The sequence below is a fragment of the Metarhizium robertsii genome (genome assembly GCF_000187425.2).
Source record: "Metarhizium robertsii ARSEF 23 chromosome Unknown MAA_Scf_1, whole genome shotgun sequence".
Taxonomy (NCBI): Eukaryota; Fungi; Ascomycota; class Sordariomycetes; order Hypocreales; family Clavicipitaceae; genus Metarhizium; species Metarhizium robertsii.
In genome coordinates, this window is record NW_011942149.1 from 3,487,798 (window position 1) to 3,515,766 (window position 27,969).

General features: G+C 51.0%; 4 protein-coding genes across 4 annotated transcripts; 3 read left to right on the forward strand and 1 right to left on the reverse strand.

The window, feature by feature from the left end:
• Window positions 1-315: 315 nt before the first annotated feature.
• MAA_02447 (ATPase, AAA-type, core) lies at window positions 316-3,864 on the forward strand (the record flags this gene model as incomplete). Its single annotated transcript, XM_007820445.1, has 1 exon — window positions 316-3,864. The coding sequence occupies one exon, from the start codon at window positions 316-318 to the stop codon at window positions 3,862-3,864; it is 3,549 nt and encodes a 1,182-aa protein (XP_007818636.1).
• Window positions 3,865-4,149: 285 nt separating this feature from the next.
• On the reverse strand, window positions 4,150-4,941 carry MAA_02446 (uncharacterized protein; the record flags this gene model as incomplete). The annotated part of the gene is made up of 1 exon (XM_007820444.1): window positions 4,150-4,941. The coding sequence occupies one exon, from the start codon at window positions 4,939-4,941 to the stop codon at window positions 4,150-4,152; it is 792 nt and encodes a 263-aa protein (XP_007818635.1).
• Window positions 4,942-16,336: 11,395 nt separating this feature from the next.
• On the forward strand, window positions 16,337-17,895 carry MAA_10678 (uncharacterized protein; the record flags this gene model as incomplete). Its single annotated transcript, XM_011412396.1, has 2 exons — window positions 16,337-16,625; window positions 16,667-17,895. The coding sequence occupies 2 exons, from the start codon at window positions 16,337-16,339 to the stop codon at window positions 17,893-17,895; spliced, it is 1,518 nt and encodes a 505-aa protein (XP_011410698.1).
• Window positions 17,896-20,351: 2,456 nt separating this feature from the next.
• On the forward strand, window positions 20,352-21,502 carry MAA_02445 (Chitin synthase III catalytic subunit; the record flags this gene model as incomplete). The annotated part of the gene is made up of 2 exons (XM_007820443.1): window positions 20,352-21,164; window positions 21,311-21,502. 2 exons carry the CDS (start codon window positions 20,352-20,354, stop codon window positions 21,500-21,502), a joined length of 1,005 nt encoding a protein of 334 aa, XP_007818634.1.
• Window positions 21,503-27,969: the final 6,467 nt, after the last annotated feature.

Below are 27,969 nucleotides of genomic sequence, written 5' to 3' on the forward strand. Positions count from 1 at the left end.
TTACCAAGCCAAGTACGGAGTAGCAAGTCGCGGGTCCACAACCGACACTTCCATCGCAACTTCCAGCATCAATTTCAGATCCAGCATATCACATTTCGATTTTTCAGCAGGGTCGCCAAATCAACCACTATGGCATGGTGATAATCAGGTTTCCCAAGTATCTATCTGGGCTGTTTGCAATGCTACGGATAAGATAAGTTAAACAGGTATGGAGTGAGCGTACAGAACCTTGCCCAAGCAGCTAACATCGCCCTTTGCCGGAAAGCTGGTAAACGAGTCACTACACGTCAAATGGGACCTGTGTTGGTAGAAAACATGGGCCGGAATGGCATTGGTGAACCGTCATCCCGAAAACTGCACCCTTTCTTCGCCAATGGTGCATCTGGTCTGATCTCGACCACTTCGACGTCAAATGATACCCCGAACACACGGCTTGGCAGTAGCGACATCTCCACTCCCGTGATTGATGCGGGAGACGACGGACACCCTACGAGAAAATATAAGTCTGATTTAGCATCTCAATATGAGAGAGATACGGGCCCTCAACAACTCAGCCATGCAGCTGATGCACCAGGAGCTGCTCTCACTCGCCCTCTTTCCGGCTCTGCTCAACGCCTTCCGCCTTCTAAGATTACCGGACAGGACACTTGCATGTCAACGAAAAACCAATACGAGCTACAATATCTGTCTACTCCCTCCAATATGACAAACAAACCCCTCAATGATATCACCCAATGCGCTCTGCCAACGACCAGCATGGACCAGTCCGAACGAAATGCGCCGCCACAGGCAAAGAAAGTACTGAGACTGAACCCTAGAACTGGCACTCTAGGATCACCGCCCAAGACGAAACAAAAATCTAAGCGATCCCTGATCGTCTGTATCAAATATGGTCGGGATGAAAAATCAAGGAGTGAAATTGGAGAGAAAGTCACACGGGTGTTGGACGGCAGCTTACAACTCCCGGAAACACCGACAGAGCAGCGACCACATAAGAGTGTAACCAAAACCAGTGATATTATCGTCAAATCTTCTACATCTACCAAGGGGACTCACCCGTTCTTCTCAGGCAAACCGAATCCTCGTTCATCAACACCCATTCAATCAACAGATTCAGCGACAAGGTCGCCTGCTCAAAAGAACTCTGTATTTATGTCAACGCCTGTATCTCCCAGGAGACCGAGGAACTCATCCTCGTCAACAAATGTTACGGCGGTATCACAATTTGGTATCAGGCCTAGAGGGACAAAAGTACCTGGTGCCAAGCACCCCATGTGGCCAGCGCAGGGCATGTCCCATGTTCGAGGGAATAGCTTCAGACCGCTTTGTACCACGGAATGTAGGGTCGAAACTGGCGGATACAAGAAATTCAAAGGACAGGTCACGACCATCGGTCCAAATGAATCAGTGCTGGCTGCTGTCGCCGATAGATTAGACGTCGCAGGCGTGCGCCGTAGTTTGCCGCAGGACAACGACGCTTTCAACTCTGCCCCTGCAGAGCTCCGCATTCCACAAAAGCGATGTGAGAGCGGTTCAAAATTACAACGTCGAATACGACCTCAACTTACAATTACCTCACCACTGGCATTGGCAGGAATAGAAGATCCATGTTTGGATGAACTTGCAGGGCCACCGCCAACGCTGGCTCATCCAGCCATCAGCCGCCACTATGTCTCTCTAGGGACACACCTATCGGCATACGACAGGTCTACCTGTGAGGGATCCTCTTGGAATCAAAAGTACGCACCCGTCTCAGCAGCACAAGTCCTTCAGAAATCCAAGGATGCCCTTCACATAAAACAATGGTTAGAAGGAATGAAGGTTCAATCAGTCGAAACTGGTAGCGGTGACGTGACCGGAGATAAGGGCAGATCAAAAGCCGAGTCATTACCGAGGAAAAAGAGGAGGAAGAACAAAGTGGACGATTTCATCGTCGACACTGACGAGGAAGGGAGTGATCTGGAAGAGATCTCTGGAAGCGATGGAGAAGAAGATGGGAGCTCTGGCAGATGCCTAAAATCTGTCGTTCGAGCTGGTGGCGCAAGGTTCAAGGAGCCGGGACAGCTGAGGAATACCGTTGTCATTAGTGGCGCAAACGGCTGTGGGAAGACCGCCGCCGTATACGCTATTGCGAAGGAACTTGACTTTGAAATATTCGAGATAAATTCAGGCACCCGGCGAAGTGGTAAGGATGTTCTCGAAAGGGTTGGAGACATGACGCGAAATCACTTAGTTCAACAGCACCGAGCTGCGCAGCCATCAATGGACGGAGGGCTTGATTATGAGGGCAATGAGTCGACAAAGTCTGGCAAACAAGGCAGGATGACGGCTTTCTTCAAATCAAAGGCTGCTCCTGAGGCAAAAGCAAGGCCAAAGCAAGCTATAGGTGGCCAAACTCAAAAGCCGAGTTCGAAAGCTCAGAAACAGTCTCTTATCCTGATTGAAGAAGCGGATATATTATATGAAGAAGACAAGCAGTTCTGGGCAGTCTTGACAAGCATGATGAATCAGTCGCGGCGACCTTTCGTTATCACTTGCAATGATGAGAGCTTAGTCCCGCTCCAGAATCTAAATCTTCATGGGATCTTTCGCTTCATGCCAGCACCAGAGCCTATTGCGGTGGATCTGTGTCTTCTCATTGCCGCAAATGAAGGACATAGTCTCCAGAGATCCGCCGTTGAGTCCCTATATCGAGCTCGTGATCGCGACCTACGAGCCACCATTTCTGATCTTAACTTCTGGTGTCAAATTGGAGTGGGTGATCGCAGGGGAGGATTCGACTGGTTTTACGCCCGGTGGCCCAAAGGTTGCGACTTGGACGACGACGGTGATGTCGTTCGAGTGATTAGTGAGGATACGTACCAGAACGGCATGGGCTGGATCGGACGGGATGTTATGACATCAGAGTGCGACAGGTACGACCGAGAGGTCGAGGCCTTGCAACAGTCCTGGAACTTCTGGCAAGTGGATATGGGCGATTGGTGTCAATCCAATGAATTGGGGTCGGTAGTAAGGGCAGCATGGGACTCGGCCGACACTGAGGGCAAACGAGCAGCCGCACTTGAAGCCTTGGACAAATTCTACCAGACAATGAGCGATGCTGACATTTGTTCTGCGGGTATGTGTGCAACTTGGCTGCAGGAGCCCGTTGATCCGTCGCTTCCTGATCTTACCAGCAAGGCGAGAGAAGACTTCATAATCGGGCGTACCTTGTTAGAAGCAGATGACTACATACACCCTGTCATGCCTGGCAAAACGATTTCCATGACCTTGCGATCACAGGCTCGGGCGCGGTTACGTTCAAGGCTGCAAGATGTACAACCATCTCGAGACAATGCCGGTTTGTGCGCAGTCAACGAGTCTAGCGCCATCTCAAGGCTCGAGTCGTCATTCCATGACACTTCCAAGAGCGTCAACCGGATGGATATGGCCCACGCATTCGATCCAATAGCCATAGCGCCCAAAGCGCAACCAAGTTCACATCTCGACCCGTCTGTCTTTGACCGCACGATGCAGCTGATTGTTCTGGATGTTGCTCCTTGGATTCGTGGCATCGTGGCCTTTGAGAATCAGCTCATGCAAGAAAGGCTAAAGCTAAGCCACATATTGAGTGACGGCGGCACAAGGAAGCGCATGCGCAATACGAGAAGTGCGTACTCGGCGCTTGAAGGTAGCGAACGAAGAAGCACGCGGCGGGAACAGTACTTTGGCGACTGCCTTTCCACCGGCCTGGTGATGCGCACCGGGGGTGATTTTTGGCAGGACGCTGTTGCTAAACACACGAAGGGCGGTGTCCTTGGGACAGAAACTCGGTACAGTCAACAGGGAATTGCTTCACGGCCTGAAGACGAGATGGATTTATAAGGCAAGGATTGGCGGTGCAATAATGATATGGGGCAAATCTTGATGGCGTCGCAATACATATAGAAAAGGGATATTCACACAAGAAATAAAGTTGGATACATGGAAATCAGGCAGAGCTCTATTTGAAATATGAAGCTGGTCCAACCCACGAATTTTTCGATGCATATAGTGAGCACGATGTATGCTACCAAAATGGGAAATGCAACACGGGTATCGAGCGGCAAAGTAACTAAAGTAGCAGCGTGAAAAGAAAAAAAAGGTCGTTAATCGTGAGATGTCGTCTCATCATCTATACCCACGGCCACCATGTCGCGGCAAGTCTCTCTCCACTACAGTAAAGTCATCTTCACGACGAGCGCGGTGTCCCAAATCCACATCTGGTAGATGGGGAAATCCTTCCGAAGCATACAATGGCTCCCCCCTACCCTGTTGGCGATGCCCGGGCCCCGGCCTCTCCCACCTCGCGGTGTCAGCAGCCTCTTGGTAGACTCTCCTCCGGAGCGGTCCCAGGCTTCGTCCCCTGGGAACTCGTTCCCGACAACTTCTGCTCCTCGGCGAGGGGGCCGCGGGTCCTCTTTCCACGGCCAGTCTCTCGCTCTCGTAGTCGTAGTGGTAGGCCCTGCCCCTATTCATACTACGGCCCCTCTCCCGGCGACGGACGTCAGGGCCACGGCCATTGTCGTCCCCAAGCACCTTGTCCCTGGCCTTGTCCAGGCGCGTCTCCCACTCCTCCTTGGCGCCGTACAGCATCCCCTTTGGCCAGAACTTGTGGGCGACAACGGCCGCCACGCCGATGCCCAGCAGCAGGCCGGCCGAGTCCTTGATGAGCCTGCCCCGGTTGTGCTCCTTCTCCTGCTGCGAGTCCCTGGAGCTGCGTCTGGGGGGCGGCCGCGACGCGCTGCGTCTTGTTGATCTTGACGGTGAGCGGGACTGCGACGGCGTCCGGGACCGCGATGGCGACGGCGATGGCGATGGCGACATGTGCCATCTCGCGCGGGACGCCGATCGAGGCGCGCCGTCTGGACCTGCACGGGAGTGTGGTGAAGTCGACGCCGACGGCGGCCGTGGTCTCTGCATAGCGGCCGTGAAGGTTTCGTGGACAAAAAGACGTCACGACGCAAGAAACCCCAAACAATGGCCAGTGCGGCGACACACAAAAAAACCAGGGGAGCCCAGGAACAGCCCCGTGCTGTCTGTCTGGCCAAGTCACCCACCCCCTGCTCGTGGGCGTGCTTTCACAACGCACTTATAGGTCGAAGCTTTAGGTTGTGAGACTTGCACGGCAACGGCTATTGAATGGATACACAAAAAAAGAAAAAAGAAAAAAAAGGCCCAACAATCGCCATGCGACTCGAGTGCAACCAAGAATACAAAGGCAATGGGGAAGTATTTATTAATTAAAGAAACAAAAGAACAGGGCGACGGGCAGGGAAGAGGGCGGTGCATGAGGCCATTTGACGTCTGCCCGACAGCCTCGCGGCTCACGGCACAGCCCCGGGAGCGAGCCGGAGACTTGGGCGACATCAAATGGAAATGGAGTTGATGCGCAGGCTGGTGCACTCTGTGCTCTGTAAATTTGTACCAGTGACAGAAGTTGCTGTGGCTCGGTCCATGGATCATGAGCAGCTGGGTGTTGTGTTGTGTGACGGACATGGAGCTGCAGGCGGGCCCCTCGGGTGGATGGATGTACGTACAATCCAAACACCGAAAGAATGAGGCTCTTTCTTTTCTTTTTTTGTCGAGGGCTTTGTATTGGCCACGGGCTCAGGCGTGGCATACGGAGTACTTATTTGTTGGGTAGTCATGCGCGGTCAGCCTGTGCGACCTTCTCATCGTTTCCATCCAGGCCGGTGACCCGCCAGAGGGAAAACAAGCCTTCATTGCAACAACACGTTTGAATCTTCAGCTGCAGCTCATGACTTCAAACACGGGGGGACCATGGATGGCCCAGCGGACATTTATTCGGCCATGGGTTGCAAGGCGGTGTTTTCCCGCCACTCCCTCCAGGAACAACGCGTGCTACAGACCGACCGAGCTTGTCCACCGGAAGGCGAGCAAATGCACCTTGACCCTTCTCGTGACTGACAATTTGACAATGATGCTAAGATACCATGTCGCCCCGGTGGGCCGTGGTGGGCAGGTCTCGCTGCGTGCCCTGTTTGCTTGAAAAGCAAAATCACCACCTATGTACATACCCTGGATCCTGGATGATGTCAAGGCGGATTCAGTTGTGCAAGCCGTACTTCCGGCAGACGCCACTTCTGCTTCAACATGACACGCCGATTGTCCTGCCTCGTCGAGAGAACCGCGCATCTTCGCCGCAGCTAACCGCAAAGAGCAGCCTTTGTCATTCTTGAATGAAAGGACGTTGTCTGCAGCGATTCAACCTTGTCCATGAATGATCTGGTGATAAGTAGGGATTCCGACTTGTGGGCATCGATGGAGATGAATGTCGTATCTTTTTGAGTGACGGCTTCTTGGGCCTGGCCGCCTGGGAGACATTCCATAGAGAATGAGCCAGGACACAAAAACCCCATGCGGAAAAAATGTGTTGAGAAAAAGAACAGGATTTCCTAGGAGGAACACCTCAAATAGAGTATTTTACGTTTCAACAGAGTCACATTCTCGACGCCCGGATGCTCAAGAGCGTTCCTCGGCATTTTCACATAGCCATTCCCTCGACGACTCGGGGCGGCCGGTTACTGCTCCGTCGTTTCCAACTGCGTATGCCCATGTAAATGTCGAGTACGTGCCCGATATAGACGAGGTATGGGCTCTGCGTGTTGAAATGCTCGTGCGTGCTTTATTTCAACCCCGGGCATGATATTCTACCGGGCATCGAGCCATGTCCGCGAGTGTTTTCCAATCTGTTTATTCGGTTACCTCCTCGGCAACTGTTTGGTTGGAACAGAGAGCGACATGCTGGTTTTCATGGTGTTTGGCTTTGGCTTGTAATGAGGCGAGTATTGAAACAAGTCTCGACTCGACGCCCAGCCTCGAGACTCGAGATAAGACTTTCGCCTTGGGATATGTTGCCCAAGCTCAAAGACGGCTGCGGCCGATTACGCCACATAATGGTGCAAAGGTATCTGGTACTACCAGCGACTCGTATTCCCAAACAAGACATGATAAAGATGACGTATTAGGTACCGGTGCAGGGTAGCTCAAGCATCAATATCTTCGTGAGCTTGGTGCCTGGACACAGTTCCTGGAATATCTCCGACCCAATGCCATGAAGCGGGCCAATATCTAATTTTGCTGACGGGCAATGAATATTAACCCATGGTCTAGACCACTACTCATATGATCGACGTCCTGCGTTGTTTGCTCCCAAACGACCCGGCCAGCAGCCAAACCATTGCAGGGCTTGTGGCGTGGCGTACGACGTCGGCCAACAACAAACTCAGTTTTTGGCCCGCTACCGCTACTGTTTTTTCAAGCAGTGCATGGCCATGTACGGGCCTACTCCCGCAATGGCCATGATTTTGGTATGGCTTTCATCGCCAGTGTAACTCTGGGAGCCCGGGCTACACGAAAGTGTGCCAAGCGTTGCCTATTGCGTCGCCAACTTAAACTCGGCGAGACCAAAAGCAATTGCTCCACGATAGACTGAAAGATGTAAAATATGACAAGTACATATAGGCTCCGTCATGCAACTCGTCAAGATATCAACGCCATGTCCCGCCAAAAGTCGAGACCAGTCCCAATACGGCTCCTCGATTCGTGAGAATGTATGTACACTTGTTTCACAACGGGAAGACAAGGCATGGGAGGATTGAACTTCTTTGATGCCAACAGCTTGCCGTGGTGTATCGTCAGCGCCATGATGGCTCAACACGGCCAAATCGTTGTGTTCGGTTAACATGCAAGGTATCATCACGGTGTAGACGAAACCAAAGGCAAATCTTGTCCTATTTTTTTTTTTTTAAAAAAAAAAAAACTGTATCATTGCTGCTTTGGCTCGCCCGCGATCATGGCTGACGTTGAAACCATCTGTGCTCTCTGATTATTTGGTCTCTGGCCGGAAAGACTGCTAGCGCCAACAAAAGTGATTGTGCAACAAATGGCTTTTGCACGTCTTGATTTCAAAAAGTCGCACCAAGGTGAATGGACCGCAGCGGCCCCTCTGCAACCGAGATTCATAGTCCGGGATCTGGGGAAGTGGACGTACTATGTAGTAGTAGTTATCATGCGGCGTGCAGCCTTTGCCCGGATGGCAGAGGGTCAACGATAGCGGCACAGACACATCTGGTGGTGATCAATGTCTCGAACCCTTGTGGGACACAGTCACGACAGTGTCTGTCAGAGAGAGTCTGAGAGTCTCGTCGCAGTGGCTGTCCGCCGTCATGGTGAAAAGGCTGCATTCCTCCTCAGATGAGGCAAAACGAAAGGAGTCACAACGCCCACCTAGGTCCGTCCCAGCCAATCAACACTTCCCCCGCTGATACGACCTCAGGGTTGCAAGGCCATGGTTGAAATTGCCCTGGCAAACTCGAGTCGCTGAAGGGCGACCAGACGCATGGGTCTGCTTCATGCATCACACGACAGCTGGGTTCCAATGGCCACAGATATATCAAGTGGATTGAAAAAATGTGTTGAATCGCGAACACAACTGACATTAGATGATCCAAAGGCCACCCTCACACGCCGAGGTACATTTCTCCGTGCCTGGAATCAAATGCCTTTGTAAGGCCGGGGCGCTCGGCACAGCAAGCAGCCAGACTGGATGTACTAGTAGTGTCCATGCTATTTGCAGATGAGTCAAGTTGGAAGCGAAGTTTGACCGTCCGTGGACCCAAACCCAAATAAAAAGTTTGAGAAAGTCGGGAATCGATTAGGTTTCACCAGCGCTTCTCTGGACGAGAAGAGGTCAAGCTGGCGAGAGGAGAGACGTGCGACCCATGAATGAACGAACGATTCAACACAGACGCAGGGAGCCCTCAGTAGTACTCTGTACTCCATGAAAGAAGCAGAGAAGAAGCAGCCCGTCCCCCAGGCCCTCACTGAGAAGCCAACAGCCACTCGCACTCCATTGTGTGATCTTCGAATAACCAACACCGTCCCCTTTCGTCATCATTTTGTTGGTGTCAACTGGTCCTCACAGCCCCGCAATGTGTAATGGGGCCTGTGTGTTGATTGCGCGTGCTTTCGTAGAGAAACCCGGCAGCGGCATTGGTATGAGATGGCAAGGCGAAGCTTCTCGTCATTTGGTTATGCCGTACTCCGTGCTCCGTTCAAGATGTGACCATCGACCCCGATTACTCCGTGTCCAGAAGCGAGCCAAGGCGCCATATGTCTAGGTCAGCGTGCCAAATACATGATTGCTGACAGAGGTATGGAGTACCTGACATTAAAGTAAAGCTCACCCATCTTGAAGGAGGACAAAGCATGTTTGCAAGGATGCAGGAATGGATGGATGGTCTTTGCTGGCATCCCCAGATCCATCCATACCACAACCGCCAGCAGCCCTCACTTGACAGGCCTACTTGTGGCTGGCCCATATCGAACCGTTAATGTATCCAGGACTCTTGTGTCGGTGAAGCTCAGCCAGCCGCGAATTGACCCAAATGCTTAACATTGCTGGAAAAGACTCGGAATTGTATGCACGGCTTGGTCATCTGTATCCAGGGTTTTCGTCTTCTACGAAATTGTGTGTTCCCTATGCAGTTACGGGGGTACTCGTGAACACTCTCTTACTTTGTCTGCCGTCTGTGAACCGTCCTATTACTGTGATGCAACCTTCTGTTTGCCGCCGACTTGCGGAGCACCCGCATCCCGGTTGGTTACTTGTATTCTCTGGAGTGGTCTCTCTAGACCCGGTAAGAAACTGGAGGAGGAGGCTGTGGCCTTGATACTGGAGAACAGTAAACGTGGTAGTACTTCCAGAGAGAAAGTCATTTGTTCTGGATCCGGCGATTATGAGCCTGGTTTAGCGACAATACAGAGCATGTAGGATTTATTGCATTGTATCTGCAGTAAGACGAGGAGAAAGTAGCTTGGCAGCTTTCACGTGCCCCCTCCTAGTTCAAGTCAAATACTGGAACATTAACTCTGGCGCCAGGTCCGTATTCGAAAAGCCTTTGGAACGGAGTAATAGTTACGTCGTTTCAAAAATGTCCACTGGGCCAGTAGGACAGATGAATGTTGCTAATGACGGTGCATACTCCGCATGTCCCGCGTGCCACAGCCCTTGTCGTCTCTTCTCTCAGAAAGGGCAATAATGTTGAGGGTGGCAAAATGCACACAGGTACGGAATACACCCCCGGTTTCGGGCACAGGAGGTCGTCGCTCTTTGAACGGAAGCTGAATTGTAATGGTTAGTACTTGGTTTCCACACGAAGGGAGGCCGTATCCGTAGCTTTTATCCGTACTCACGACCCTTCGCAGAGGCGAGTTAGTATTAGCTATCAGGCAACAAAAGCCCTCAAAAGCCCACACCCCCCGCCTGCCTTGCTTGGTTTTGGCTGGGAGACATACTAATAGCGCAAGCCCGTGGTTGGGGTGGGTGCTCTGTGGCGGGCACGATGTTACGATGTGATTGGCATAATAAGTGACAAAGAATGTCCCAGATGTGCCCCGGCCCTGTCTCTGTCCCGTATTTCATGTGCAATATGTCTGCTGGTTCCGCGGTCGACGACCATATCCACAAAAGTCAGTCACAAGAATGACCAACCAACCTGAGGATTTGTGTCGAGTTGCGAGTCACGACGGAGCATGCTGATAAGTTGATACTTGCCTTATTCCAGACCCTTGGTCAGCCCAATTAAATAACGACCTCGATCTGACCAACAAGACCTTCGTTCTTGTGGCCTGTGTGTCGCATGGGGTTCGACTTGAACGGAATCGTTCCTGTACCCGAAAAGTACCACGTCTGCCTTCTCGCTGGTGTTGTACCTGGGTGCACGTAGTCAGGTAGGCGGTTCGGTTCCCACCAGGTTTACTCCGTATTCGCACTCCAAAGGCTGGAGCTTCAGCGACATCGAACCAAAAGGGCCCGATACTTGTCGGTTTCTGGCGATTGGGGATTTTGTTCCAGATCACTGTATCCCGTATTCTACTCCTTCGCGTAGTACTATTGTGACGTTCACCATCCTGGTCGGTGTTAAGTAAATTATGTATGTGTGCTGTTGAAAACATCATTGGCTAGGAGCAATTCAGAAGTGCTTTGCTCTGTAGTCGCCTTGATGATGACCCTCTATAAAACATGCCAGTTTGATGACAAGGTCGGCTCTAGACATTTGAATCAGCATGACATGTCGAATACATCACCGGGTTGAGACCAATTCATCGAGCAGGACCCCAATGTTTGAGTCTTGAGTGACAAGCTGTTGGCCGTATATATTCCTAGTAAAATTACCTAGGTAGTAATTTGCTGGTTGCGCGTCCTGCCATGGAGTACGTATGCCATGGAAAATATTCACATGTAAGAAGACTTCCACAGTCGTCGAGCGACAAAGAGATACAACTTGGATGATTGGTCAACCAACTTTGATAAGTGACCGGATTTTTGGGCATGTGGATTCTTCCGAGATCAAGCAAGAACACGACATCTGAAAGCGAGACAGCAGATACGCTTTCTCCGTCAAATCTGTTCTTTTCCTTTACCGTGGCTAGTGGCCACGGAAGGGTCTTTATGCCACGAAGCGACTTGTGCAACCAGCAAGCCAGAGTGTTCCAGGTCACAAAACTTGATCTGGTGGGCAGCTTGAAGACTGGCCTGCGTCTTTACGTGTTAAGCGAATGAGAAGCATGGTGGAACCAAGCTCATGCGCCGCTCTGGACCCAAGTATGAAGTGTGGTGTTTGATGGCCGAGAGTACACCAATCTGGTACGGAGTATTGACATATTTATCGCTTTCTCGCACAAAATGATGATGTCGACATGCTTCTGTCCATGGCCTCCTTGCAACAACTAGATGGCTCGGGTAGCAGGTAGCCCGCCAAGGCTATGGCGTATTAAAACCAGGACAGCACCAGAAGTCAATGTCGACACGGGTGGTAGGACGCAGCCATGATGAGATCATGAAATCGAGACAGCGGGAAGGAAGGAAAGTGCGGCTACCCCAGCTGGCTTAAAGTGGTTGAATATTCTGCGAGTTGTGGCATTTGGCGGCTTGTAGACGGTGGAGGTCAAAGTTGGTGCTTGTCTTCAGCTTGTCCTGGGTTGGTAAAGCCTGCAGGGGACCTAGAAACTACCATGGCCAACTCCTGCGAGAGAATAACAGAGGCCAGATGACCGAGGCCATTATGCACAGTACGGAGCAGCCGCAGGATGCATGTCGACCCCTAAAGAACAGCTGTAGCCATTCCTGTTCTGTTGGAACCCTTGTTTGTAGAAACTGCTCGACTGTCAAGATGACCCGACCCTATACGGAGTAGGAGGACAAGGAATAACTTGTCATCTTTGAAAGTCGGGAAGCTGAGTGTGATGACCATCTATCACACGTAAACCCTACTTCTGGGTGGTCCCCCCCCCCCCCAACTAAGTACTGTGCTAGTATGTACCTATTGCTTGCTTGATCTTGGAACCAGGCGACGAGTTCTGCATTGGCGGCAACACCGGCGGCTGCAGAGAGCTTCAGGCACAAAAGGCCCGCTCACCTCAATGCGTTTGTACTCCGTACGAGGATACCTAAACTAGTTCAATTGGGTCAGGACTGTGGACATGCATTCAACTCGGACAAGGGCAATGATGCCGGAACGTGGTGCGGCAATGAATGTTGCTTGTTGCCCATGTCAGTCGTTGCAAGGGGGACCACCAGTACAGAGTACATCACTTCTGTCTCTTGGATGGCTGACTTGGCAGGTCTCTGCTCACACCCACCAAGTAGCGTGCCATTCAGCAAACAATACTCCGTACTAAACTCCGTGAAGACTGATCGTTTCTACGTGCCGCGATTCCGTGTAATCGATCACAGTCGAGCCCCTCGGTTGGCTGATGTGCCTTCACAGACCACACTCCCAGATCATCGGATACTTGATGTGCCGCGGCCATGGTTTCGCTTCTATGTATACACAGAAGCCTGGAATGTCCAGGATTATACTTTGCGAAGCAAACATCCCAGAGCATTCAGCCCGACGTGTACTATGTATTAGTAGTAGTATTGGGGTGACAAAATATGAGGCCCATACCTTGCGTTTCTCATTAATGTCTGGCTCAACCGTCAGGCTCCTCCTGGTCTGGCCACTGGAAGGGATTGGTGTAGTCAAAGCTAGTCTCGTATCGGTTGCGTCTGACTACCTACCCAAGTCTGGTAGGTACTCCAACCGTGGGAATATCGTTCCATGTACTCCGTACTCCGTACCTCAAGTGTGACACGGATTGACGAAGGAGCAGGTAGAGTTGCCGTTCTAGTTAAGAGCGCACCTTGTCTGCGAGAGCGAGGCTGTACATTCAATTTCTATCTTGCGTTTGTCCGAGTGTCAGATGATGGCCAAAGTCACCGATGGACCCTGGGATATCGTGGCACTTCAAGTTAACATGGGGTTGATCCATCAAGAGCGACAAGCCCCATTCGTTGCTGGTCTCCCTGCCACACCTGCTGGCCGGTTTTGAGCAGCTAGTAGGTGCGTAATAAGTATTGACACAGTGGGATCGCCTGTACCGGCTATAAGAGGAGAGGAGTGGCTCGAGCCGATTGATGAATGTACCATACACAATAATACACATCACCAAAAGCCGGTGTCCACCTTTCGAATGGCTTTTCTTGTTGCGAGTAATTTATTAGCAAGACGGACGACACAAGCGTCCACAATAGCCATCATTGGCATCGAGACGAGCTGGAACCGACGATCCACAGGGAATGAAAAGCCCATTGCCACGACCAAACCACATTTGTCCATGCTTGACGGCGTCGCAGTTGCGCGTTGGGTCTGGCTGGTGGGTGTGCCACGCTTCGACTAGCTCGGAGCCAGCGTTAGTGTGTCCAGCTTGCACCTGCGAATGTCTGAGAGAGAAACGCAGTTCCGCCAACCGGGGACCTTGAGATGGAGCCACTCGCTCACTTGGCCAGGTTCAGCCTGGGTCGACTAGCAATAAATTGTACCGATATGTAAGTAGTATACGGAGCACTCGGGTGGCCTGGCGTCGGGCCTGGTCTCTCTCCAAACCAACCCACCCGACACGGCGAATAGCGAGATATAGGAGGCGCGCAGGAGCGGTGGTCAACCCATAGCCCACAGGAATTCCCGCCAAGTATGGCGTAGCTGTGGATGGCAGGATGGCAGGATGGCTCTTGACTTGTTTTGGCCGGCTGAGCCACTTGCTTCGACGATGCCTGGATACCACTCAACAACCACTGTCAGCCAGATGTAGAGTAGGAGTCGATGGAGCTGACTTAGGATCCCCGTGTATTGTATGGAGTACAGAGTACGAAGTACCAGGTTTGCGTTTGCAGGTAGGTGCATCGAGCAAAAGGGCGGATCGCCTCTTCACTTGCCCCTTCTCATCTCTCACCCCAGCCCTCGACCATGACAACTGGCCTGCGTGCTTGACTCTTCAAAATTGCGCAGATGTCTGGTGCCGAATGGAGTCTAGATGGTCGGCGCGTACGGAGTAATGACTTTGGGTATACTCCGTATGGTCTCAATAGAAACTTTAGAAGCGGATTCCTTTCGACATTTTCATTTCTCGGCTCTCTCAAGTTCGGCGTGGCAGCTGACTCTGCCTTCACAGCCGCGAGTGCTCGCTAAACTTAGAACCTGGAGAAAGCCACTACTACTTGCGTGGAAGTCTCCGGCAAGTACACTGTCTCAGCGGTGGCGCCATGGAGGTACTTGCCAGCCGTGGCAGCCGTGGTGGAGCGCAGGTACCTGGACGTATCCGTCATGGCTCTAATTTGCAGACTTGGTGTTGAAGTGGCAGAAGTGGCAGGCACCACCAAATCCAGCGCCTTCGTCTCGCATCCTGTCCCAGCTCCCCCCAGTCCACTGGGCTGCTCTTTCCCTTCAGTTGTGCTCGGGGCCCCCCTTACCTACTTAGTACCTAGTAGGCAGTTGCCCCAGTTGCCTGTCATCAGCCCGTGCAAGTGCAAGTGCAAGCGCAGGTGCGACTTGCTCTGGCTGGGTCCTTACAACTCGTCTTCACCTCACCCTCACTCCTCTCTCAACTTGTCGGCTGCTGCCACACGCCCCCCCTGTGCCGTCCAATTGACTCTCATTGATTGACCCGGCAGCCAGAAGCATAAACGCGGGCCCAGCAACCACCGACGGTGGCCCTCGCCTTGGCGCCCTGGAACCAACCACAGCCCCGTTTGAACCTTGAACACCATCTATCCCTCCACCATACCATTTACGCCGAGACCGTCGTCTTTCTCCCTCTGTCCCTCATATCAGCCGAGCCGGGTCATGTCTCCTTGGTTTCCACGACACGATCCGTGTCGTCTTTGACCCTTTTCTTTCTTCAATCATGGGCCCGTTCTGGTGAAAATTAAAGTGCAGCTGTGGAAGAAAATCAACTGCATGCTGCATTCCTTTTGTCTTTCTGTTGCTGAGCGGCCACAGTAAGTGCAACCGAGGGGGGTGTCTTTCAACGAGCTACGCACACTTACACCACAATCACAGAACGACAACCGCTGCCACCTGCAAGGCCCTTCGTTTTCATAGCCCGAACATCTCTTTGAAAACAAACAACCACGGCCTACTCGTGTATCCTTCCCGCTGCCCTATTCACTGTATTCTTGGATGCGGATAATTCCCATTGTCCCACTCCTTCACGAACGAACTTGCGACTCTGGACAATTCCACGTCGCCCACCTCGAATGCCGAAGATCACGCCAACTCTTCTTCTCGAGTCACAATCCAGTGCCATCTTGACCCGGATTAACACCAAATGTGCAGACGTTTCTCTCCATGTCCGTTAAAATAACTTCTACACTTTCGTGTCTGCTCCCTTCACCTACGACGTGCCAAAACTGCCGGGGACGAAATCTTACCTGCGGTGTTGTCCTGCCAAAGCTCCCTCTGGTCAGTACGTCTTCAGGTTTGGGCAACGGGCTTAGGACACCACCGGTCGACGACATGAGCACAGCATATCAACCTGCGATGTCGACTTATGAGGGCCATACATTATCTGGGTACCCCTCAGCATTATCTCATTCTAGCCACATCAAGCCGGTTGTGGATGATGCAAGAAGTTCTCACCAGTACCGTTATTCATCCCAACAAGTCCAGCTCCGAAATGGACCCTATTTATCGACAGAACCGGCCCCAGATCCGATGTTGCGTCAACCTCCTAGTTCCTTAACTCCTGTTACGGAATCTTCAGTCACGGCTAAGCGCTCTCATTCGACCACTCCCCGTAGAGGCTCAGAAACGTTGATTTACCACAGCTTGCAAATGCCCAAGTGTATTAGTCATACTGGAGGAAACCTATCCGACTTTGCTGCTCAGGTTGGTTGTATTCTGCTGTATCCTAGGCTGCGAGTCCAAACAATGACTGGGGTGCTAACAAGAATTGGGGGGGGGCCTCATAGATGACCTGTTTATTTTGGTTCGAGTCTATTGACGAGCTGAAGAAAGCTGAATCAATTCGATCACGACAACCCAACGCATCAATCCAGCGACTCCCCGCCTTGGCAAAGCCTCATGAACAGTTTCGAAAATGGGTATACAATGTTCTGTCAACGACCCAAGTCACCCAGAATGTCATCTTATTGGCCCTGTTGTTCATATATCGTTTGAAGATGTCGACACCGCAGATAAAGGGACGTGCTGGTAGCGAATATCGACTTTTGACGGTGGCGTTGATGCTTGGGAACAAATGTATGTATAATTGAATTGTGGCTGACTTGATTTGAATGCAGCGAAAGCTAATTGTTGTTTATCGGTAGTTCTGGACGATAACACATATACCAACAAAACCTGGGCGGAGGTATCTTGTTTCGCTGTCCAGGAAATTCATGTGATGGAAGTAGAGTTCCTCAGCAACATGCGATATAACTTGTTGGCTTCAAAAGAGGAATGGGAGCAGTGGATTGTGAAACTATCCTGTTTCCATGATTATTATGAGCGAGCTTCCAATCTTCCAGTATCTCCCGTTCATATCCCTTCTCCTAGTCACAAAGCGCTATATTCGCCCCTTCCGTCACCAACTGGAACTGGAATCCCGCCATTCACGCCTTCGACCAAGTTTAATCTCTCACCGAGTTCGAGACATTGTCAAAATGTGTCGGCTTACCAGTCCAATGCTACATCCCCACTGGCATCGAAAATTTCGATCCCTATACCATCCTCTCGCAAACGAAGTCCCGACGAGGATCTAACGGAGCATCCTGCTAAACGAATGGTGCATTCAGCCGCTGCACAAATTGTCCAAGGAGCCTCCAGTACACGACTGAATGGACATGTTGACAGTACCAGATTACCAGTTCCTCACCTAACTGTGGTGACGAGTCATAGCCCCGATCAGTTCGCAACGGGCCAAAATTTTTCCTCTCAAGGCTCGGTTCCATCTGCATCTCAACAGGTGGTATCTCTACCTCCTCTTCAATCGGGTGTTCGAGCAATGTCAACTGTCTATCAGACTGGTACGCCGTCTGCCGTGGCCTTGCAACCGCAATCCGTGTCAGCTTCTTCTTCATCCGCAATAACCGGATCTACCTATCCAATTACAGGCTTGCCGATACACCCACAGGTGCCCTATGGTACTCCGACGAAGCACCACAGCCCTAGAAATATGGCGCCTGCCTATGGTTCCTCACCACTGGTGGAAGCTTTCGGGCCTGGATCCGCGGTTCACACGCCTATCGCTCATACTCCGATATCGAATTCGCCAAGTGTGTATTTGCAGCACCGGGCTAGCCCGTACAAGCCCATCCGGCACGTCAACAGGCTTCTTTGTCCGCCACCATCGGCGTCTCTTGACCAGTATCATCTTTCGGTTCCAGTCCAGCCGAATCAGATGCACTATCAGCCACTAGGTCGGCGACACGATCTACGAACCGGCATCGTACCTGAATTTTTGGTCTACAATCGAGGTCAGCAACAGCATCTTATACCACACGGTCCGCACCAGGGCCACTTTACGTCCTAAGGGTGTTTGCACTCAAGTGTCTCGCTCCGTTTGAACATTGAGCAATTTGGCGCCGCAGGTACCAACGATGTGCACTACAGTGATAATGTAGGCTGCAAATTGACCTGGAAGATGACAACTTTACACTCCTATTTCCCCGGACCGGACGAAATTAGACTCGAGCTTGCTTGTGTTTTATATAAGCATGGCCTTTGTTTTCGTCATTTGTATGAATGTTTTTAGACACTACATGGAAACGCAGGCATGGATGAAATGACATGGAATTAGGCGTTGGGTTTGCAAATAATTTTTAGGTTTTTCGGTTTGCGGGCCTGGGGCTTTCCGGGCCTTTTATCTCTTGTCTCCGGTTTGGCAGCTATGTTATCACAAACTTCCCAGGATGTGATTCATGTTGAGGTGATCGGTTGACAAATACCACACGGGAGGAATAGTCACGGATGAGCCTGGGCACTTCATAAATGCATTTGATGGAGTTTTTTTGCGAATTTTCAATTAATGGCAAATCAGCCACAGAGGTTCATTAGCAAGAGAGACGGATGGATGATTTCTGCATTCGAGTTGACTTTGATTGTATGGTGCCTATCTGGTTCCTCCAGAGGGGTGTGAGTTGGTCTGTGGTTATACATCGGGCGACTTCTGGCTAGTCGCGCAGCTATTAGATAGTTACAATAAGTCAGCAATGACGGGAGCGTTGCCAACTGACGCATTACGCATTTTCATTTGATGATAAATCAATTTCATCTCGGCTTGTGAAGACAGCTTCCGAGACTCGGAAGTAAGGTTGGATTGGACAATGTATCATCACATCACGATCGGCTTCAAGGCCATCACCGAGAATGAAGAACCTACTTTACCTACAGTGAGGGGTCATTGTACATCTAGGGGCCTTCGGACTTGGGTAGTTCAGTTTTCACCGGGAGTACGGAGTGAATATTCACCAATAGCGTATCCCTGCTTTGGCTCTCACATAGTCGTTAGCCTCGTTTCTGTTATCCGCTTGGAGTGCGAGAATGGACCAAAGTGCTGGGATGTCAGGGCGATTCAGTGGGTGAAGAACATGGCTCATTTTACGGAGGGCCCGACTTCTCTGTTTCATAAGATGTGATCGGGTCGAGGAATCAGATTAAACCGCGGAGAGCCTATCTCGGCGCTGGATGCCCTGAAGAGTGTATTTACAACGTCCCTTGTGACTCAGCCAATGGAACATATGCGGCTGGGTCTAAACTGGCTTCCGGGTGAATTTTAAAACGGGATGTGGATAGTAGTCACATCCTGTAATGAACTGTTTAAAGAAGCAAAGGCAGCAACTCATGCGTACCTAGTAGGTTTAAGTAGGTTGGACGTGTTTACGAAGATTTACGATCAGACTGGGCACATGTGCATCTGGAGCCTTTGTTTTTAGTGGACATTGAAGGGGCAACGGGCAATACTAACCAACCAGAGGCCAGCAAATACCCGAAACAAGGGCACAAGCACACCCATCCATCCCTTCTCACTCATGTACCATGGTCGCTATGTCAGTCGTCCCTTCCTACGGCAACAACTGGGTAGTACTAGTCAATAGTGCCACAGCCACAGCCACAGCCGCGAGACCGCCCCCGACTCTCTCTCTACCAGTTGACCCTGGACGTGGAACCTTCATGTCCATTTCTACCTCCTCCATGCCCATCCTCCCTCGACCTGATCTGTCATCGCTAGTCGCATCCCAGCGAGGAGCAAAAGCTCTGTTTGACTTAGCCGCTCGCTCTTCTAGTTGGTTCCCGAGTTTCCGACATCTACGCTCTTTTTTGCGTCCTTGGCCTTCTGGCTTCGCCACGTCTGGCCAACAAGCGTATACAAAGACTTGCGACATTTGAAATCGCGGCAACATACCTTTGGGACTTGGAGTGGGCGATTTGGCTGTTCAGCTTGGTCCTCAAACGGCGCGGAGAGATTCGCTTTGGCCAAAACTTGCCGTTTTACATCAGACAACTGTCTCCCAACCCTGCATTAGCGATTGCCACTCACATAGATGGTCCCTATCTTGAGCACTCCCTTCTCGATCGTCTAGTACGCATCTTTCGATCCATCAACGGATATTTCTTGCCGCAAACACGAATTGAAAATACCCAAAAGACTGCGAATCGCTGTATTTGGACCATCACCTTCCCGAGACTTTCCAAAGGAGAGGCACATCGATAGGACTGCATACCGACTGCTCGACATTGTTCTGGTGTTGGACGACAAAGCTGCAGTGACATCGGTCCAAAAATCCTTCTGTAGGGAGCACCATCTGCCGTTCGATCTGAATCTCAATTCTCCCAAGATCGTATAGTCCACGGTCAACGGCACGACCACATCGGGCTTCAACAACGGGCCTTGCTGATCAGGTTTACGAAGTACCTTCCACTTTGTCGCCTGAAGATTCTGTCTCGATATAGGCCTCTTGTGGGGGACAAATCACGAAGACAGGCAAGATGTCTGGTTTCGGTGACTTCACCTCAATCTGTGAGAATGCGCCACTTCCTCTTTGCGCCAACGTTGGACCTACCCTCCCGGCGACAAATCGTGTCGGCATCGAACCTGATTGCTATGCTCGCAATATCGCTCTGGCCAACACCATCATTTTCGAAGGTGCCGCATCTGCTATGCACATCGTGGCACTGATAATGACGATTGTGATGATTCTCCATGTTCGTAGCAAGTTCACGGCGGTTGGTCGAAAGGAGATTCTATCGTTCTTCTACATATATATGATTTTGACCTTCATCTCGCTGGTTGTTGATGCTGGAGTGGTTCCGCCGGCTAGTGGGCCATTCCCCTACTTTGTCAGCATACAGAATGGTTTGAGCAATGCGCTGGTAACATGCTTGCTTATCAACGGGTTTGTGGGATTTCAGCTATATGAGGATGGCACACCTCTGTCGGTTTGGATGATGCGAATCTGCTCTTTGGTTGCTTTTGCCATCAGCTTTCTTGTTTCTCTTGCTACTTTCAAAGGATGGGCGGGCCTGAACCCGACCAACACGGTAGGCCTGTTTGTCGTTCTATATCTGTTGAACGCTATTGAGCTGTTCATCTATGTAGGCATGCAGGTCATCTTGGTAACTAGAACCCTGCATGACCGTTGGCCACTTGGTGACATTGCCTTTGGTGTCTTCTTCTTTGTGGCTGGGCAGGTTATCCTCTATGCGTTTAGCAGCAAAATCTGCACAGCTGTGAGCCACTATCTGGATGGCCTATTTTTTGCAACAGTCTGCAACCTTCTTGCTGTTATGATGGTATATAAGGTATGGCCCCTCTCCCCGACACCAGGAATGGATATAGCCACTTCATCAACATTTGCTGTCCCGTCACAGCTGGGATGTTGCTTACCCTGTGGGGGCTTTGGCAAAAGTGCGACAGACTGGAAGATATTGACTGACTTATCTGGTAGTACTGGGACTCAATTACCAAGGAGGATCTGGAATTCTCTGTGGGGACACGTATGAACAACTGGGAAGTCAAGGAGCTTTTGCCGGAAGACGAGCGCAGAGCAACTGTCTATGCGGACGATCCGTATGGTCACACCAGCAGCTACGACCCTCCGTACTCGCCAACTGCGCACCGTTACTCTACCAAATACTGAGTGATGAATGATCGTCCATCTGTATGGGCTGCTGATAGCAAGTGGAGTTGCAAGTCTGAACCTTCTTGGCGCATATTTTCATCCGTCATGTTGAACGGAATAAGTGTTTCTACTAATTCATCCCTCACGGCTGAGCGGTCTTGCGGATCATGTTGTTGGTTCTATGTTGTAATGATTTGTACTTTTCTCTCTCTTTGTTTTTAATTTTTCTTTTTGAGTCGTTATATTTGGACCTGGCATTAGCGCTGTGAGTATTATAGGACATGCCAACGGTAGCGACTGGATACTGCACCATGGCTTGCTCAAGAGCAAACAACGGGTGTTAAGCGGCTAGGGATGGGTAGGGAGCTTATGGCGATTGTGGAAGTCGGTTCTTTGTTTTTTTTCTTTTTTGTTTTTTTTTTTCCTTATAGATCCTGTAACACTTGCCCATGGGATATGACACATGGGCACTGGCGTTGTGGACGAAAAGGGTTGAAAGACGTAAAGAACTATATCTGTTACGAAACAGACACACATTCCATATCGATGTCGGAGATTGTCTTGGACGGGGCCCAAATTCGTTGTGTTGTCGGGCTCAGTTGGCCAATGTTTTCCCAAGTTCTCTTTGTGCCCAGTGCCATTCATGTTGCTCCATGCTGCGGTACTGTTTTGTACTTTTCTTCTCCTCGGATGTTTGCCAATTCCGCGGATGCCGCGCGATATTGGCCATAAGTCGATTTTGCATGTGCGGTGCCAAAGCGGGAAGCAAAGGACAGGGAATCGTACAGGGAACAGGGGAAAGGGCCCGGCGAAAGACGTTGGACAAAGGAATGCTCAAGTGTTCGGCCTGACACTTGGTTTTGGCAGTCTTTGTACAAGACATGACTGGGTACCCGGCTGCTGGGCACGGAGTTGTACCTGCGAAGTGAGGCGGGTACCTGGCACCTGGGTACTTGTGATGGACAAGGTCCTTGTCTCGGGGATGAGATTTAACTGAAGCTTTGGGGTGTGGCATCGACCTGACAGGACTCTGGTTGAGCAGAGCAGAACACGGCATGGCGTGGCGTGGCAGAGCAGGCACAGGTACTCTCTCTCTCTTTTTCTTCTACACCCTCCCTCAGTCAAGGTAGCCTCCGCTGGATTGGACAGAGAATGTGCACAGGCGAGCAAGATGAGGTACTGGGAACGACAAAGGAAAAAGGAACGACAAATGCGGTCGTCCTATTCGATAGAATACAAGAATGGACCTTTGGCTGTGCGGGGGGGACCAGAGATGATCGAATCTTGGGTGACGGATATATTGTCGGCGCTTGCACTTGACCCATGCCTTTTCACTACAATGCATTCGTACGGACTCTATGTACTCACTACGTACTTGTAGGTAGTAAGGACGTAGGTTTATGTCCATGACTGCGTACTAGGTACCTACCTCCTAGGAGATGCTTTGGTTGGGTGAGCATTTGGTAATAGCTGGTGAAGTTTTTTGAGACTTACGGGGGTAGGGTTGGAGGGTTGGTATAGGCCAATGGGGAGACAGCATCGCGACGTCAAGTCTCCGTATTTTCGTCCAGGAAGCGTCGAGTTCTGACTTCTGATTTGGTTCCGGCTGAGTGGTTCAGTCCTCAGTCCGCTCAGTCCCAACCTCTGTCTGCCTTGGTGCGCCAAGGCGTCTCTAATTCCGGTCCTTCCCAGCGCGCCAAGGTGGCAGCCTGGGCAACAACCTGCCTAGGTAGGTAGCCAACACCAGAAAAAGGCCCGTTGATGTTCTGGACGACCGAGGGATGCATGGGGAAAATGGGGAACGGGGATAGGGGTGCTTCCAGACATCGATGGGCGACGCAGCATTGAAGCTGGCTGCGGGCCCTGGGCTCTTGCTCCCATGCCGTGGTACTACATGTATGCAGCCAACGCCAAGGTTCCTTTGCAAAACTCTGTCACAACTAACTTGTCACAGTATTTGCTGCAGAGCCACAAACGTCGGCCTGCGAGTGGTGGACCGCTTCCGACAGACTGGTTCTGCCGCCTCTGGAATCAAATTTCGCAGCATCAAAGGAGGGGGTGATGCGTTTTTGTGATTTCCCTCGCCATTGTACCGAGTACGTGACTAGGCATGTAAGATTTGGGACGGCGCGAAGCCGCCAGTTTGCTTCGCAGAGGAATAAACAGCAGCAATAAAACACGGAGTAGGGACGGTCAAGAAGATGCCGGGGGTGCCTGGGGGTAATTTGAAGAATATGACGGCATGGAAACCGGATTTGACCTCGAGTTTAGGCAGACGAGACCCAGTGAGAAGACGGCCTAGCCATGGTGAAGGGCGACGAGACCTCGAGCATCATTGACCCGAAAAGAACGAAAACCACCACCACCACCACCACCACCAAAATCCACAACCCGCGCATAGCCAGACGAGATGGTGTCATGAAAGAAATAAGACTTGTGGGTTGTAGTTGAAATCCGCGACTGTTTGGAAACAACACGGGTCAAGTTGACCGCAGCAGCAGCATCGCGTGGTCCACGGTAACCTGGCCTGGTCGCTAGTCCAGACCAGCACGGGTACCCAAAAATGGACAGACCCGCTTATGCTCCATCTTAGCAAGGGAGATCCGACAGACACTTCAAAGTCATTGCAAATCGAGGAATGGTGATCACCTGAGCCAAGTAGACAAAAGGCGACGGATGATCGGGGGCATGGTCGAACCAGACGAGACCGAATGAGGGGGCTCTGAAACAATTCCCGGACTGAGTAAAGAAGAATTCTGGACGCATCATCCAAGACGAGGGGTTAAAAGAACAAAGGGCCAAAATGCGATCGTCGCTTGTTGAAGAAAAGGTGTAACACCGTGTCTCATACTACAGCAGTCAGAGTATATGTTGATGTAACAAACATGCTGCGAGTGTGGGCAACCCAGCTCTTTTTTTGTTCTTCCTCTTGGTCCTTCTTTCGTTCCAAGGGTTCCGTTGTGTCTGTCATGTTGTTCGCGTTGTTTTGTTTCGGAGCTCAGGCCGTTTTCAGAGTAGGCTTGCTGGGGCATAAGATTTGAGGCAAGTAGGAGACGCGAAGACAAAGGCAAGAGGCCGAATGCGGAAAGTGTGTGAAAGAAGACAAAGACGTCAACATCATGTCCGCATTTACCGAGTGCATAACTCGGGGTTGACATGTGCTGGCGAGCCTTGGCGTAGAGGGCGACCACGATAGTCCCAGTCGCTATAGGCGGCATTATGCTCATGTCACGGTCATTGCAGTCATTCTGGGCGTTAGCAGGAGGAGCATAGTGCAATGGAACCCACCACTAAGAAAATAGTACTGCATAGTCCACACTACTAGTGGTGATTTGGCGGAGAGCATTATAGAGCATTATAGATTTGCTGACTCCGTATCATCCCCCCCCGGACCAGCTGCGGTGGATGACAGTTGTGGCAAGCATCCAGGATTTCGAGGGGCTTTGACCACCTTGACCACTTTGACATCTGAGTACATGTATTTGCGAATCTGGCCAGCATCCGGCCCCAGCGTCAGCAATACGCGATTAGCGCAAGATTCAAAGGGAGCGGGAGAGTAGGCAAAGATCGCGCGTCGGTCCCTTCGTTGTCTATAACCAGCATGTGTCTTCCAAGATTGTATGTCGGCGTGGCGGCCAGATTGTGGTGTTGGAAAGCCATCCGGTATTTGATTGAAAGGAGTGCCGTCAACTCCGTCCTTGAGCCGTGGTAGGTGAAGAGTACTCCGTATCGCCCGTCTTATTCGGTTGTGTAACTGTGACGAACTCTTGCAGGAGGATACTGAGGGTTGTTAGCTGGCAGGTCTGTGGCACCGTGACTCAATCTCTCAGTCAATTGTATGTACGCTTGACTCCGTATATCATCCACTCAACACATCAAACACTGCTCCACAGCTGGACTAGAAATTAATTAAGGTGAATTAAAAAAGTGGAACGGGTATCGTACGTCGCATGTATGTCACTAGTAGCAGTAACGCGAATTGCAGGGTGTGAGAAGGGAAAGTTCAGTAACATCCATACTCAGTGGAAGCCTGAATTCTGTACTGTGCCCCTTCCTTCGCATGACGCCATGCACCTAGATAACGGTGGTAATGTAAATGCCATTGGCAATTGGCTTGATAATGCTGCCACTACCACGCAGGGGAGACGAGAACAGGCTAATGAGCCTGTAGTCCAAAGATGCAATAAAACTCTGGTTTGAGGTCGTGACCAAGAGTGAGGAGTGGAGTGTAGGCCTCAGGAATTCGATCTTGCCGACATTGCTTCATGCCAGACCAGACTGCATACACTCACTCGCTCCTGCCCTGGAACAGGAAGCCGTCGATAGGCATTGAGGCGCCTGCCCAGGCAAGCACCAACCGGCCAGGCCCTCTGACTGGCACTTGCCTCACGCCACCGTCATGGAGCTAAAGATTTTTTTCCCATCGTATCCAATGACATGGACGGGGTTTATGCTAGACCAGCAGACTCAATATTGACGTTTTACGGACGAACGCACAGATGGCATCAACAAATGCGTATCAATAACCTAGATTCGCCCACTCGGTTCCTCCAGACGTTTCTATCGTGAGAGCGTGGCGGCGCCAACAACTCAAGCGTACGTGTTACGTGGGCCACGAGCTCCACCCCCCTCGGGTACTCGCTCGTCATGTCGTGAGTGAAGATAAACTAACACAAACAGTGCTCCGTACGAGCGTGTCTATTATTGGACGACGATTACAACTATGAGCTGATCCAGGCAGTATTGGGTTGGGTTGGCAGCCTACAAATATCATGAGGCATTATCGTCGACAAGGTTCGTTGTGACGTGTGCATTACCTGGCAAAAAACATTACAACATCCAACATCGAGGCGAGAGAACGCCACCGCATTCTTCAGAGGATACCAACAGTTGAAGTGTGCCGCAGGAATTGTACGAACCACGGGTGCCCAGGTACCTGCCTAGGTACTTAAGTAGGTACTTGGGAAGCTATGGGGCCAACAACTTACTGGTGTGTCATTGCCGATCTGGCATGGGTGACTCCATCGGCACTTTGAAATTCTTGATTCAGTGCGTATTGTTCTTGTCTAAGGGGAATGTTCGGCTTGCCAAAAAAAAAAAAAGCGATGTGCTATTAATAATATCAACTCACCAACATGGGTCAGCCTGATCATGTGAAGTGCAAACGTGGCACAGCACCCACCGCAACTTTCTTAGCAGGCGAGATGCACCAATGTCTTCATCACTCGGTCTGTCGGTTCGCACAGAGGCATGATGGCTGCCCCGGCCGGGCTTAAACATGCGCAGCCGCGGGCAGGATCTCGGGGCAACAACTATGTTTACTCGCACGTGAGAAGACTTCCCGTTTCATAAAGGAATAAAGGAAAGTTGGGAACGTTTGTTAGCCAGCCGGGGCATGCCGTGCGTTGCATGTCATGTTGGCATCACGGCAGCCAGCTAATGCACGGCTGTGGCGTGGCCCTGCGTTTTTGGGGTTGCCGAGTTGATGGAAAGGAAAGGACGGGAGGCTCAAGGATGAGATGCAGAGCAGACCGCCATTACGGAGTACAATGCCGAGGTAGTCATCACGGGTATCAGGTATCGATGGATAATTTGCGAAATGATGGTGGCGAGTTGACACGTCTCTCGCAATCATTGCAGTGTTATATATCTCGCCATACAGAACTGCGACATGCAGATTTGGTACGAGGCTAACCGTAGACTCTTTGCAACATGCGTCGCTACGATGAGACTCTGGCTTCATGCCAGGTTGATAAAAGGCAAAGAGCAACGTTGGTTTGAACTCGCGACTCCTCCATAGCACTCCCTCCATACTACCCAGGTAGGTAGATGCTGTCATTACGCGCTCCGTGCAACATACATCACACATACATGGACGTGGAAACTGCTTTTTCAAAAAATGAAACAGGGGGGAGGGGGTGAGACTATCACTAGTATGCATACCGGCGTGGGCCTCAGCTTGATAGGGAAAAACGTACTGAATATTATATTATTATAGCCCATGCACCAAGCTGCGGTAAATTAAACCAAGGCAGAAGAAGCATAGTCCCTTCGAGACATTTACACACACGCACACACGCGCACACAACCCGGACCGAAAGAGCCTGGCTGGTGTTCATGGTGTGGACAGGCAAGCGCACGACAAGGGTTGCAAAGAGAGACAAGACATTCACATGGGAGTGTGCTTATGATGATGACAGAGCCTTATTCATATACGGTACTCCGTACTCCGTATATAATTGCATTATAGTGTACTCCGTATTAGCAGTAGTACACGTTTTCTTGTTCGCTCCTTCCGCAGGGAGATAAGGAGCCGAAAGACGAAACATTCGGGAAATTAAAGCATAAGCCAAGACCGGAGAGCCAGTTTCGAACAGAGCCCTAGACTGACGCAGACTCCATGCTACTAGGTGAATACTGACATGTGTCTACGACGTGGCCCAGGCTGGCTGCTGCGATGTAGATGCCACTGCAGCGTGACAAGA